The sequence below is a fragment of the Helianthus annuus genome, chromosome 7, assembly GCF_002127325.2.
Source record: "Helianthus annuus cultivar XRQ/B chromosome 7, HanXRQr2.0-SUNRISE, whole genome shotgun sequence".
Taxonomy (NCBI): Eukaryota; Viridiplantae; Streptophyta; class Magnoliopsida; order Asterales; family Asteraceae; genus Helianthus; species Helianthus annuus.
In genome coordinates this window covers 86,395,116-86,410,473 of record NC_035439.2, presented here as the reverse complement: position 1 = coordinate 86,410,473, position 15,358 = coordinate 86,395,116, and the positions used below count along the sequence as shown (strand labels likewise).

General features: G+C 45.4%; 2 protein-coding genes across 2 annotated transcripts; one reads left to right on the top strand and one right to left on the bottom strand.

Annotated features, from left to right (window-relative positions):
* LOC110894577 (F-box/LRR-repeat protein At3g58980) lies at nucleotides 1–1,916 on the top strand. Its single transcript, XM_022141801.2, has 3 exons — nucleotides 1–1,186; nucleotides 1,279–1,476; nucleotides 1,602–1,916. The coding sequence occupies exons 1-3, from the start codon at nucleotides 35–37 to the stop codon at nucleotides 1,776–1,778; spliced, it is 1,527 nt and encodes a 508-aa protein (XP_021997493.1). The 5' UTR covers nucleotides 1–34; the 3' UTR covers nucleotides 1,779–1,916.
* Nucleotides 1,917–12,833: 10,917 nt separating this feature from the next.
* Nucleotides 12,834–13,478, bottom strand: LOC118480208. The gene has a single exon (XM_035974932.1). It carries the CDS (start codon nucleotides 13,476–13,478, stop codon nucleotides 12,834–12,836), a length of 645 nt encoding a protein of 214 aa, XP_035830825.1.
* Nucleotides 13,479–15,358: the final 1,880 nt, after the last annotated feature.

The window sequence follows — 15,358 nt, the reverse complement described above, 5'->3', positions numbered from 1 at the left end:
GTTGGAAACCCTAGCTGCTACTGGAATTGGAGAGATGGATCGGATTTCACACCTTCCTGAATCTATTGTCCATCACATACTCTCCTTTCTTAAGAAAACTCCTGCAGAGCTTGTTCGAATGAGTGTATTGTCCAAGTCCTGGTTTAATCTAACCGCCTCTTTCCCCTGTTTAGATTTCAATATCGATTGTTTTAGCACTCGAGAAAGTTTTTTCAAGTATGTTGAGTATACCACCTCTAGATTTTGCCATCATAATCTCACTGCACACAAGTTATTGCTCTATACAGAAATCCAGGAGCCTGCAGAGTTAGATGTTGTTAACAGATGCCTTGAATTAGTTCTTAAGAATGGCGTCAGAGAGTTGGTGATAAGTTTTACCTACTCATCATTAGATTTTCCAAAGTACCGTTTGCCTAACATACTCTTATCTGTTTCCGTATTAGAATCTTTGACCATACTTGGCTGTGACTTGCCTTCTTCATTGATGCTTGATGCTATCAACTTTAAATCTTTGATCCAGTTGGAACTTACATTGGTCCCCTTAAATGATGAAGTGATCACGTATCTCGCCACTAGTTGTCCTCTTCTACAAGTACTCGATATTGGCATTTGTAGTGGTTTTAAAAAAGTTTGTGTTTATGGCCATCAACATCTTCAAGAACTTAGAATTACATATGACACTCCACTTGAGAGAATAGATATCGAAGCTCCAAATCTATCTAGTCTTAGGATAGAAGATGACGATGATATAGGGGCACCACAAATGAACTTGGCTTTATGCAAAAACCTAACAACAGTGTCTTACTTTGGGTATCTTTCACCAAACTTGAGTTTTACTGACTTTGTATCCAGTTTCCCCTTCGTTGAAAATTTGTATTTGGCTATTCATTATAATTGCAACACCCTCAAGTTGTCAAGCCCTTCCTTAAGGACATTCATGTTAGATTCAATGTGTGATTTCGAAGACATTGAGTTCAGTACACCCAATTTAGTTTTCTTTTCTTACCCTTGTGGTTCTTATTCTACCTGGCCTATGGCAATGCATTCAACCCATTTGAAAGCATCTATGCAATGTTATCCCAATCGTTATACATCCGGACTTTGGTTCCAGAAGTTAAGGCGACTTTTGGACAAGCAAAATGGGTTCAAAGTTTTGAACTTGTATATTGATGCTTTACATAGTCAGGTTAGTGTCTTTGATAAATCATTACCTTGTTGTGAACAATCATATAAATTAATGTCTCAACAAAGTGTATACTCTCTCCGCTTGTCTTGCAGACCTTCACAAAGTTAGAGAAGCTAAAGGCGATTGAATTGCCACCTTATGAACTGGAGCATGTTGAGCTAAAACTAGACACCAGTGAAGAATCATCAGCTCATGTTGCTTTTGTAAATGCTGTACTTTGGTGTTGCCGTCCTCGTTCTCTAACTTTAAGATCATCCGTTCCTTTTGAAGAACAAAGTGATGTTGTCAAGGTGAGACTTATTATTTGATGACTTATTCAGTATTCTTTATTGCACTTCAACGTTGTTTAGATCCTGTTTATATACCACAATTATGTAGTGTTATTATCTTTTTTCTATTTGTTATTTTTCTGCAGTTTACATACAAGAAACTGCTTGAACAAGAAGATCAAGGCCATACCAAAATTCAGATCGTGTCGCCTTCCTCTTCCGAAGCCCAAAAGCACTTGATGGACTTGAAGTCGTTGTCAATGGCGTCACCTCGTGAAGGAAAAACAATTAGCTTCATAAAGGAAGAAGGTACACCTTTTTAATGAGCTAATTTAGAAGTCTTATCAGTCAAGACTAAGGTAGGGAAGTTATTAGTGAAAACTGATAAATTCTACTTTTTGATATTTAATATGTAGTGATGCTTTGAATCATGACTATTTACTTTGAGAGCTTTTGCTTCATTACTGATTGTTCAGATTACATAGCTCCAGGTCTTATTTTATGGTTTTTGCTTGGCCCGGCAAAACACGCAAGTTGGTTGGGTAACAGTTTAAATGGATCAATTAGAAAAATAAAAGTTTCAAATGACTAATATGATAATTATAGCAGTCATATCTAATAATTAGCTTCTTGTGCAGCCATTGCTTTCTTGCAAATTATATTTTATATCTCTGTTAGGTTTAAAATGCTTTCTCAACATTATATGCTACATGTTACCACTAAATACTTTTTTTGCCTTGTTGTGTCCCAAATTTGAGCCTTTATTGTCTTTCCTTTAACCAGTTTTTGAAATTATATTTTGGTTTTTGAAAACCATCAAAAATGATATTGGCCAGACAAAAAGAAGAATACAGGTCATTGGCCAAAGAATTGAACAAAAAGGCGTGGTTAATAGAACGCTCCGGAGGTTTTTTTTTTGAAAAAAAAAATGCCCAGGGGGCGGTCTAGGGGCGTGGGGGCGTTTTTTTTTATTTGGGGAAAACCCCCAAAACACCCAGCTATGGGTGATCTAAGATCTTGTGTAGTGAGGCTTGAAGATCAAGTCCCTCGTTTGGGTATTATGTGACATCTGGCACTAAGCTCCTCCTTCAAGATCAAGCCCCTCCACCAGCCCCTCCACCGATGTTTTCACAATCACGCCAACACCAATTTTGATCGAATCACGTCCCGAGGGCCGGTGTACGGGGCGTGATCTTTGCCACTTCACGCCCAATCACATGACCACTATGCAGGGCCGGTAAACGTTTTTTGAGGCTCTAAGCAAACTACAAATGTGGGGCCCCTTTGAACTGGTATAAGGAAAACATCGATTATGCTTTCTGCATTCCCAGTCTCCATTGCAAGCACAATATCTGATGAAACAGTGTTTAACCAAGGGAGGTTAATTCACTGGTCTCGTCAAGTAGGGTTAATCCTTTCTTTCCGAGGATCGGTGGCTGGACCGTCAGCTGGGCTGTCTCCTGCACAAGGAAAACACACCGTGACTCGTAACAAGGAGAAAGGGGTGGGGGTGCTCCTTGTTACCACTGTCCGGCGTGAGAATCAGTAATTTGCTTGGGAAGCAAAGTTTGTGATAGTAGTAGTTGTGAGAGAGTTGTCAAAAGATACCTGAAACCTAGTTTGGGATGGGTATTTATAGCCGAGGAGTGAAGGAGGATGGCTGAGTTGACAGACTGACGACGCGTTGCCCTTCTGCAGGTGTGTCAGGCTTGTCGGCTGTGGAGATGAAGCCACGTTCTACTGCGGTGTCAGTCTGTTGCTTACGTATGGGCTGACGGACGACTGTCATTGACTTGCACTGTAGTGTCAGTCCCACTTGCCTCGTGGACAGGATGCAGTGCTGCGCCGTATCGCTACCTGCGGTAACCGCTGTTATTTCCGCGTTCCCACTCTGGCAAAGACTGTGGGATGCGGTGCTAGGCCGCATCGCCGCTTATGGTGACTGTTGTTGTTGTCCAGATTCCTTGTCATGACTAAAGTGTTCATAGGATGCGGTGCTAGGCCGCATCTCTCTGCGTACACCAGTTTTCATACACAAGGTAAGGAGATATTCATAGGATGCGGTGCCAGGCCGCATCGCTCATGCCTATCTTCATTTTCCCATCACTTGACAGATTGGATTCGACAGCTGTGTTCGCGCGTGCCCGCACAGACACAGATAAGTTCATGCTGGTGGGGGTTTTTGATAAGGGTAATGGTCACTCGCGGTCGTGCTGACGCGAGATCTGGGACCGACCCCTTCAAGTCCCCCCAGTATAGTGTTGCTTTCTCATGCAAGTTGCATGTGGGAGGAGTACTGAACTATAATGTCTAGAAGGTAGTTCGTAGTTTGGAGAAGATTCTAGGCCATGTAGATGGCTCCTGCTTCTAGAAAATCAAGCTGGGGATCTGGTAGAGTCGTGTGACGTCTCTTCCGTACCGGTGAGCAAGTTCCGTCTGATGCGGAATTCTCAGCCGAGGACTTTGATCCGGTAGCATGGTCTACCTTTTTCTGATGTCATCAGGGTTAGTTCCACCTGTTGGTGTGTCGAACCAACCTCTGAGATCGTGACTGAACATGTTCGCAGGGTTCGAGCCAACCTTTGAGACGGTGACGGAATATGTTCGCGCTCGCAACTCTAGTTGTAACCTCTGCGGTAGCTGATGCAATGTTGTAAGTACCTTGCTCTCGCTTTATGTTTATCAACTGGACATGCAACGATGATCTCTTTTTTGTGGGATGTTCATGTTCTTCCAGTTAGCTCTCAAGTAACCGCACGCCCTTTGCGGCTACCTCGTTCCTTTGCATTGTTGGTCATGTTTGATCGAACAATGTGGGGTACTTGCGTCATTGTTCGCCGTGTTTGGTCGAACACTGTGAATCTAGATAATGGTCAATAAACATGGTCATAGGCATGGTTCTGCCCACCATTGTTTATTCTATGCAGCGCATAGGTGGGCAAACAGAGTCATAAGCAGACTTGTTACCACTGTTGCTTGGCTTGTTGCTCAAGGAGATCACCTTAGATACTTAGGAATCTGGGTGAAACTCGTTCGCATTCGTTCTATAGCCACTTTCCTTCACACTTAGCTGGAAAGCAGTTTTTCTGGAAGTAGCTTTGCTTAACCGCGTGATTGCTTAGTTGTGGCTCTTTCGTAGCTACCGTTCGCATAGGTGCGATTCGCCGCAGCTACTCATGAGTGTCTGCGGTTTGCAGTAGAAGACTCGCTTTAAAGAGGAAATCTCGTTGATGTGGTTCTTGAAGGATCAGGAGTCAGGGTTGCTGATGTGCGGTTGCCCATCAAACTTATCCTTTTCCCTAACGAGAAGATGTTTGCGTACCCTCTGTGGTTGTGAATCGGATGCGAGGGATTTGAAGCTTGAATAACTTCAAGGTGATGCTGTTTTATTGTTACTGGGAAGCGGTTTTCGCAGTTCAAAAAACAACGCTGTTTCTGAGTATCTGACACACCTGTACGAGATCGTGTGTGTCATCTCCGCATATTCCACGTGTGCTCATGGGTTCATGCGGATATTGATTTATCCCCTTTACATAATGTAAATATATTTTTCTTCTATTTTTTGAGGGGATGTAAAAAACGACATGCGGTTTAAATTATGGTTTTGGGGAACCATAAAAAACCGCATGCCGCGTACATGAGGGTTATCTTCATTTGTAGCTTTTTGCAAATGTTGTAAACCGCACGTGCGAGTTGGTGGAAGTTGGTGAGATTTGCCTGACATGTGCTGAAATTAAAGGACGTTTGCACTGACCGAGACAATCACTGCACTGTAGCAGGAGTGTAAAGGTCGCTTTTGTAAGGCGCGTGGGCGGCCACTCGCGCGTGGTAATCGTCAGCAGAACCGTCGCTTTACACGTGTCGCTGCATGGTTTGTTCTTTTGTCCCACGACCTTTCGGTTTCTGTTCCGCATTTATTGCGGTTACTATAAAAGGGGAAACCCCGTTTGTGGTTTCCCCTCACTTCTTCAAAATTTCAAAAAATTTCCGGTGAGAGAAAAGGAGTTTCTTTCGTGTTCTCCGATAAACTTGTTTGATATTCCGGTGAGGTTTCTGAGTTTCTGTACTCATCTTTTTCTTTCTGTCTTTTACATTGCAATGGCTGAACCATCTAATCCCCATGGTGCTGAGGGTGAAAATCCAGACCCTTCGTCGCCGGTGGCGGTAGAGGAGGAAGAAGGTGGTGGTGCCACCGGCGGGGGTTTACCAGTGGTTTACCAGTGTTGAAGTGGTCGAAGGGTTAGTTTGACACCCTGATGACCAGTATTCAGATACCCCAAGAGTAAGGGTTCATCTACCCACAGGAAGGTGACACCGGTGCCGATGCTCTGGCCGGTTATGTCACCATGTGGGCCGATTTCTTTCTTGACGGCAACATCCGACTGCCGTTGACGGTGTTTGTTGCCGAAGTCTTGGAGTGGTATAAACTCAATATTTCCAAAATGAGCCCATTTGGGATGATTCGGGTTCGTAATTTTGAGTACACCTTTCGTGCTCTTGATATGGAACCCAAAGTTGAAAACTTCCGGTGGTTCTACCAGTTGACGGTGAATACCGGTTTCTTTTCTTTTGGTCAGCAACATGGTAGCCCAAGCTGATGACCCCTCCCAAGGGTATTACGAAATGGAAGACCAAATTCTTCTACATCAAGGCTGCTACGGTCGTCGCGAAGATGACCTTTCGGAATGTGAATGAGACAATCTTAGCGGAAAGCATTGACGTTCACCGTGGGCTACTTCCCAAAGCTGTGGAATATTGAGTTCAAGAAGCTGGACAACTCGCAGTTGTGAGTGCTGCGGATGATGCTGACCAGGCCCAATAGGAAAGCGAGGCCCGTATTGCGGGAGAAAAGTGGTGGTAAGTGCTTTTCCTATTGTGCGGTTTTTCTTACTTAGGTGTTTGCTGATTTGTAAGTGTACTATCAGAGGATGCTGCCCTGTGGAGGATATTTGATCCGGATTTCAAGGGCAAGGTTCAGATACTTGTGGTCGCGGAGGTTGAAGAAGGTTTCAACTTGACCATCCGCGACAACTTCCGCATTCCTGATCGTGATGCGATGAAGGCACCATTGCCGCAAGGCAAAGATATAGTCTATAATTTTCTTACTTGCTTTGTAAAGAAGTTCACCTTGCTGATTTGCTTGTTTGATGATTTAAACATAGGTGATCTTGGGGCCCTAGGAGATTTTGATGTGAAGGGCGCGCCCAAGAAGCAGGTGGAAAAAACTACGCGGTTTCGCTAGAGGAAAAAACCTGAGCCTACTGTTGTTCCTTCTTTGGTGCCGCAAGCGACAGGTATCTCTTGTTCTCGTTTCCGTAGATACACCGATTACATGGTAGTGTCTGACACCCTTGAGGGTTTGGGTGTTCCAGGTGATGGTGCGGCTGTAGGTGGATCCTCTGCGGTTTCTAAGCATGCTGATGAGAAGAAGAAAAGGAAGGCTGAGGAGAAGGCAGCTAGTGCCGGTGAGCGGAAACGCTCGAGGTTGCAAACGAAACGGACAGCTGCTGTCTCGCAGCCGAAACCTGCGGTTGTGTCTGGTAAGTGAATCATAACCTTTATAAGTGTTTGTCATTGTAACTTGTAATTGATAGTTATTTTTGCTTTGTTCGCAGAACCGCAAGATGAAGGTTTCGGCTTGTTTGATGCTCCTCTTTCCCCTACGCATGACGCGGTTGCGGATGTGGGGTTGACAAAGAGTTTACAATAAACCCTTCTGTCAAAGTGCTTACTGAGCCTTCTGTGCAAGCAGATGATGTTGGGGAGAAGACCGCGGATCGAATTTTTGATACGGTGGACTCTCATGATAATCTGATCTCCCCGGAGGATAATCTGAATTTGAAGTTTGCTGATGTTGAGAAGCAAAAATCTCCTGCTGTCGAGAAGGCTTCCGGGTCCGCCTCTGGGGGTACGGATTTTGAAGGTCCCTCCATTCAACCTGGGGAGTCTGAATTGGAGTTTTACTACCGTACTTATACGGAAGACCGGAGTGTGAACTGCCATCGTCCCCCTTAGAGCGTTATGCAAGGGGATGATATTTCAAATAATCCCTCCGCTTGTAAGGAGATTTTGTGTGGTTTGGGCACCCCGTATGAGGTTCTTAGGGCCCGCGGTTTGCCTCCTGAGCACCGGATCAAACAACTCTCATCCATGCTTGTTGGGAGTTCCATAATGGCGAATGCCATTATGGAAGACTACAAGGTGCTGGGGCGCAAGTAGGAGGAAAATGCTCGCTTGCGGGCCGAGGCTGAAGTGTTGGTGAGAGCTGCTCGGGAGGGTGCGGAGCAGCTTGAAAAGGAGAAGGCTGCTTTTGAGCAGTATAAGCAGACTGAGGAGTGGGCTGCAACTGCCGGCCTTAAACAGGTTCGTACTCTTGCCAAGTTACTTTCTAATGAGCGCAAGAGTTGGAAAGAATCACTTTCTGATGAGCGCAAGAGTTGGAAAGAATTTTGGGCAAAACAGAATGAAAAGTTGTTTCGTGTTCGCCAGGAGGTCACTAATCTCAAAGCAGCGAATGTTGCTTTGATGAAGGAGAAGACCGCAGCTGAGGCGGTTGCCAAAGAGGCCAAGGAGGCGGAGTCCCGCGATGTCAAGGCTCTTGAAGAGGCAAATACTGACCGCAACAATTTAAACAAGACTGTTGAGGGCCTCCAGGTATGAGTTGATTTTGCTCTTGAATTTGTATCTTTCTTTCACAAGTATGTTTGATTATCCTTGTATACTTGTGTTTTCTTTATTGTTGAAAGGCTGAAGTGCACACCCGGGTGACCATTATTGCGGAGGTCACTGCTCGCGCGGGCAAGGGAGGCTGTTGAGGCTAGGGATAGGCTGGTTTCTTCATTTGATCAGCTTAAGGCATATCGCGATTGGATGCGTGATCATGGTATCGGGCATGTAAGTACCCGGTGTCTTTGCTGTCGTTTAGGTTTGCCTTTGCTAACCTTATTGCTTGTATGTTTGCAGATTGTTCGGACCATTCTTGACACGCCTGAGAACGCAGCTGCTGTAGGCGAGCTTAGAGTGCGTGCGCGAGAGGCTGGTTTTAAGGCTGGTTACAACCGATGCATTAGCCATATGAACCTCTTATCTCAAGGCAAATTTACTGATGAACGGTCTGGGTTTTATGGTGTGGATACTGAAACGCGGCTTGCTGCAGCTGTTGAAGCGTACAACAACTTGTCCCTTTCCGCCCTTAATGATATTGATAATTGCTTGGATGCGAAAGATTATGTGGACCGCTTGCGGTTGTTGTTCAGTAATCCTGAAGAGGAGAAAGAGACCGTTGGTAGTGACAAGGGTGATGCGGGTACCAGTGGTACAAAGAAAGATTAGGTTGTCCTGCGTGTCCTTTTTGATTTCCTCCTTGATGTAAATGTTTAAAAACTTTATGTAAATTTCTTGTGCACCGCGTCGGTGTAGAAATTTTTTGAATATAAAGTTTAATCGTTTTGTTCAATTTGTACAAGTGTTTTTTTTTATTACTTGCATGTTTGAACGTGTATGAGTTAATGTTATTGTGAATAGCATTAAGTCTGAATTTGCCTTTTGCATATCTAGGTGATATGCAAGTATGTGCGGCTCAAAGTATGTAAAAAAAATCTTTTACTTTCTTTGTGTGAGCGCGTATATGGATGACTCTGTTGGCTGTAAAGCGCAGTTGAGTATACTCTATACCTTTGTCGTATGAGTATTAGTCAATTCCTGTTTTCATCCCGTTAAGGTTTAGGAATTGTGTAGGTTTTGTGAAAACCGTATGTGCGTATCCAGCCGGATAGACACTTAACATTTTGCCTCTACTGACCTATTACAATATTTGTGTGTGGTTACCACTTTGTGTGGGTATCGCGAATGAAGATTTTGCCAATCTGTTTTTCAGACACCGCAAAGTGGAACACACATTTGTAATAGAAAGAAACAAACAATATTGCATTGAATCGTTCATTTATTTATTTGCAAATGGCCTGCGGCCCGATAGGTTACATGGAAAATGTAAAAACATGGCTTACATGTAACAGCGTCGAAGCTGTTATGCATTCCATGTGCGTGCGATAGGTTCGCCTTCTAATGTTTGTAGTTTATACGCGCCTTTGCCCAGGACCTCTCGGATGAGGTAGGGTCCTTCCCACTTGTGGGCAAGTTTCCCTGTGCGTTCCGCGTTAGATGCTTCATTGTCGCGAAGGACGTAGTCTCTCGGGTTGAAGGTGCAAACGCGAACGCGTGTATTGTAGTACTTCTCTAGCTTGGTTTTGTACTTGGACTCGTGATTGCTGCGTTTTCACGCCTTTCCTCTAGGAGGTCCAAGTCAAGCCTTCGCTCGTCATTATTGTCGATTTTGTTGACAGCCAACATCCGAGGTGAAGGAAGACCTACTTCTGCGGGGATCACCGCCTCAGAGCCATAGACCAGGCTGAAGGGTGTCTCACCGTTAATTGTCTTTGGGTTAGTTCTGTGAGCCCACAAGATACTAAGGAGTTTATCGATCCAGCCGCGTCTGGCTGTTTCCAATCGTGCCTTGATGCCTTAGACTAAACTTTTATTGATACTCTCTACTTGGCCGTTCCTTTACGTATGTGCCACCGATGAGAATATGTGTTCAATATTTAGTTACTTTAGCCATTTTTGAAATTCTTCGGCGGCAAAGTTGGTGCCGTTGTCGGTAATGATGTACATTGGTAAACCGAAACGGCAGATGATGTGTTCACAAAAAATTTTCGTGTTATCATAGCGATGGTGGAGGCAAGCGGTTTTGCTTCCACCCATTTTGTGAAATAGTCGATAGCCACTATGATAAACTTTACTACACCTGGTGCGTCTGGAAATGATCCCACCACATCGATTGCCCATTTTTGGAATGGCCATGCGGTGGTGACGGGGATCAGGTTGTTCTTGGGGCGCAAGGTTTTGGGAGCGTGCCGCTGACAATTGAAACACTTGCGCAAGACCTTGACCGCGTACAGGTGCATGCCAGGCCAGTAGTACCCAGCATTCATGATTTTAGCCACCACCATACGTGGGCCCGCGTGTATGCCACAGATTCCGTCGTGTATCTCTCTGATTAGGTATGTGGCATCTTGGGGGTCGACGCACCGTATGAGTGGCCTCAGGTATGATTTTCGGTATAAAATATCGTCTCCCATTTGATAATGACACGCTTTGTATTGCAACTTGCGTGCCTCTGCCTTGCTTTCGGGAGTAACATCTGATTGCAAGTATGCAATGATTGGTGTCATCCAGGATGTTGTGCCGTACTGGATGACGTTGACTTGGCGCAGGGGTACTGAGAGATTTTGCAGAATCTCGATTCGTATCTCATTTGCCAAGTGTTGGAAACTGGTGTATACTAATTTTGAAAGTGCATCCGTAGGTTTGTTTTCAATCCTGTTGATATGGCGGATATTAAAGGATGTGAATTTTGCCTTCAGTTGTAGGGCTTGTTCGAGATAGAGGATCATGATATCCCCTTTTGCGGCATAATCGCCGCGTACTTGCCCTGCAACGAGTAGTGAATCGACGTGTGCTTGCAGGTGTTGGACGCCGAGTTTGACTGTCAAACGCAGCCCTGCCAGTAGAGCCTCATACTCTGCCTCATTATTGGTGCTTTTGAAATCGAGGCGGATTGCATAGGTGAGCTCTTGGCCATCGGGGCTGACGACCCGCACCTGTACCATCCTTGTTAGATGCACCATCGGTAAATAGTGCCTAAGTATCCATTGTGGATGGTGGTGGTGCAGGGTTTTGTTTTTCTTCGCATTCTTGGATGCGATTCGCCGGTTCCTCATCAATGAGATCCGCTAGAACTTGGCTTTTAATCGCGGGGCGCGGTTTGTAGGTTAATGTGTGTGCGCCTAGTTCAATGGCCCATTTTGCTAACCTCCCAGAGATGTCGGGTTTGGAGAGGATCGGCCTGATCCTGTAATTGGCTAATACGGTGATGACGTGATTTGCAAAGTAACGTCGTAGCCGTCCTGATGCGTGTACGGGTGCGAGTACTAATTTCTCCATAATGGAGTACCTTGTCTCTGGGTCGTTGAGCATTTTGCTGATGTAGTAGATGGGTGTTTGAACTCCCTCCCGTTCCACTATTAGTACCGTGCCTACCGCGTTGTCTGTGGCAGATAGGTACAAGATAAGTGGTTCTTTCTTGCAGGGTGCTGTTAGAGTTGGGAGTTATATCAAACAATCTTTCATCTCACGGAAAGCGTTTTCAGCCTCTGCGGTCCACTGGAACTGTTCCTTTTTTAAGCGGTTCCGCAGAGTTTTGATGAAAGGATAATACTTAGCTGCGTGATTGGCTAGAAATCTGTTGAGTGCGGCTAGTCTTCCAGCTAGTTGTTGCATTTCTTTCATCGTGGAAGGCGATGGCATGCGCTCGATCGCCTAAACTTTTTCCGGGTTCACCTTTAATCCATCTTTAGTTACAATGAATCCAAGGAATTTGCATTCTTCCATTCCAAACGAGCATTTCACTGAGTTGAGCTTCATGTTGACGCTACGCAGAGTCTGGAACGTTCTTTCAATATCGGTGAGCATGGTATTCTCTTCCATGCTCATGTCGACGAGGTCGTCCATGTAGATCTCGACACTTTTGCTGATTTGATCATCGAAAGTGTCGTTCATCAATTTTTGATAGGTTGCGCCTGCGTTGCGCAACCCAAACGACATTTTTGTATAACAGTAATTCTCGGTAGGGGTGCGGAATGACGTTTTATCTTCGTCCTCGATTGCCATTTGTAATTGGTGGTAACCTTTGTAGCAATCGAGGAAGCATTTCCATCGAAACGGGGCGAGGTTATCGACTTTCTCGTCGATTTCAGGAAGTGCGTAACAGTCTTTGTGCAGGCTTTGTTGAGATCTTTATAATCGACGCACATGCGCCAGCCCCCGTTTGGTTTTTCTACATTGCCTGGGTTGGACAACCAAGTCTGGTATTTAACTTCCCGCAGGATGCCTGCGGAGAGCAGTTCCTTGACCTGCTCATTTATCGCCTCGTTCTTTGCGGACCAAAGGTGGCGTTGGCCTTGGATCACTGGCTTGATACCTGGTAAGGTATTCAAGAAATGTTGCGTGACTTCGCGTGGCACCCCTGTCATGTCTGCGGGCATCCACGCGAAAATATATTGATTCCTGAAGAGTAGCTGCTTCAGGCGCGCTTTGATGTTGTTAGTTAAGACATGACCCAACGTGACCGTTTGTTCTGGGTGCCTTGCATTAAGGACCCATTTTTCCGGTTGGGTGTTGGGGGTGAGCCTTGCTGTCTTTGTCGGACGCAACTCGTCCGTGGTCATGACTTCTCTGCAGGTGTATATTATCGCGACCCCTATCTCGGTTGGGAAACCGATGGCAGAGTGGGGCACGGATGTAATCATGTTGAAATCGCCTTACAATTCTCGCCCGAGAAGTACATCGTATCTGGAGGCGTGAGGTAAAACCATGAAATTTACCTCTTCTATTCTTGTGTGCCTCCCGTTGGTGAGGTGCACAGGGAAAGTAATTTGGCCCAGGGGGAATACGGTTTCTCCCGCAAATACGGCCAGAGGGTAATCTACCGGCTGCAACCGATCTTTGTCTTCTGGATCAAACTGGTTGAAGCACTGCTCATCTATAATGTCGGAAGTACTGCCCGGGTCGACGAATAATCGCTCTGTACAGTAATGAGCCAGGTAGCCTGTAATGACGACGGTGCGCCTATCGCGCGGTCCGCCTCGGACTTTTGGAAAGATAACTTGTTCATCTCTCCAGTCATTGTCCAGTCTTCGTGCCGCCTTGCGCGGCCTTCTACGTCCTCCATTTATCTTGTGGGTTGAGGCCACGTACATGGTCCGTTTACCCGTGGAGGTGCCCTCGTTGTGGGGGGTGATGCGCTTTGTTTGTTTTTGCGCAGCTGGCAACAGATGTTGCAGCTTCTCCTCTTTCGGGGCTTGCTCAATCTCCAGTCGGAGACTGATGCAATTGTTTGTTGTGTGGCTCGTGACCTTGTGATATTCACAATAAAGTGTGAGATCTTGATTCTTCTTTGACTTCATTGGTTGTGCTGGTCGCAAGAATTGCGCGTCCGTGAGGAGGACGTCGCTTGGCGACTGGTTAATCTCGGTCCAGTTACGGTCCCGAGATTCCTTCTTTGATGCCCGGTTTTCGCGTTGGGCATTGATTGTTGCCCTTGCGTCGGGCTGTTAACTACGCGGGACGTAAGGTTTGAAATCGTTGCCGCGATTCCATGTGTCCCGGTTGCGCTTGTTATTGCGCTTGGAGTCTTGGCGGGAGGGTTGGTCTTCCGCTTGCAGCTGCGCCTTGACAGTGTGCGGTTTGAGGGACCGCTGGGTTTGGGCGTACGTCTTGACCGCGGCCATGACGTTGTCCCACCTTTCTGGCAAACCGTCCTTGCTTGAGATGGTCATAACCATTTCATCGTCCTTGACGGCCCGGATGAAATGGTTGCGTGCCATTTGATCTGCTACGCCGCCGATCTCGAGACACTCTTTATTGTAGCGGATGACAAACGATTCCAGAGTTTCATTTGCTCCGCGCCAGATATTCATGACGTCCATGGAATCGCGTTTGTGACGTCGCTGCTGGCTGAAGTGTGCAAGGAATCGTGCTTATAAGTCTTCAAATGAAGCCAGTGATCCCACTGGCAAAGAATCGAACCAAGCCCTCGCCAGACCTGTGAGGGTCTGGGGGAAAAATGACACCAAGTGGCTTCATCCCACTTGTCGTTACACCCCGCGCCGGTTAATGTCACACCCCCAAATCCACCCGCGGAGTATCACCGCCTGGAAGCGTGACTGACCAGGATCAAGCCACAAATCATACTGAACAATGTAAATAGTAAATGTAATTCAACCAAACAATATGAAAGGTGTCCCAAAACAAAAGTAAAGTTTCAATGTTTAGCGGAAGCATAAATGTAAACCCCAACATAAGTAATAAGTTTGAAATGTCATAAATGCTTAACATGGCATCCACGATCCATGTCCACAACGACCGCGCCTCCCTGTGCAAGCTCCATGAGTACCTAACGACCTGCAAGGCATGTAACAACGAGTCAACAACAAAGTTGAGCGAGTTCACAGTTGGTTGTTTAGTTATAGTATTCGTTTCGTAAACCGTATGCTCATTTGTAAAACCATGTATCGTATTAATTCGTATCGCGGTCTCCCAGACATGTTTGCGAAGATTAGTGGGGGTTTCCCAAGTATCCTAGACTAGTTGTATTTGTATTTGTATCGCGGTCTCCCAGACATGTTTGCGAAGATTAGTATTCGTATTGCGGTCTCACAGACATGTGTGCGAAGATTAATGTTCGTATCGCGGCCTCCCAGACATGTGTGCAAAGATTAGTGGGGGCTTCCCATGTGTTACTAGTCTAGTTGTATCTATAGGTGTCCTTCCCCTAACTAGGATAGTAGTACATATTCCAGTAGCGATAAAAGTACAAGTATCATTCAATCCCATTCCCAACCCCGGGAATTCCATGCCTTGGTAAGAATGTGAACTCACCTTGGTTTGCTCGGTATGCTAAACTATGTGCTCGCAAGTAATCAATCAAGTCCTATAGTATGCACGTATATTCAATCAGTACATGTTGGTAAAGTTTCACATGTAATCTAGATAACTAAGTGTACTAGATGGTTAACATCATGTAACGTGCAAACAGTTAATCAAGTTCACATAATTCACACTTCTCATAGTAGATTTCCCAGTCTCCTCTAACAAGAGTATTCATTAACAGTCAGGGTAAGTTTAACAACATTAATAAACCAACAGAGTTAATTAACCAATAGTGTTGCATACTAACAGAGTTAATAACTAACGGAATTAATCATCTTAACTTAGCTGAGTTAATAGAGTTAACATGCTTGACTGAGTTAACCCATTTAACCTACTTAACATAGTTGGCATACTT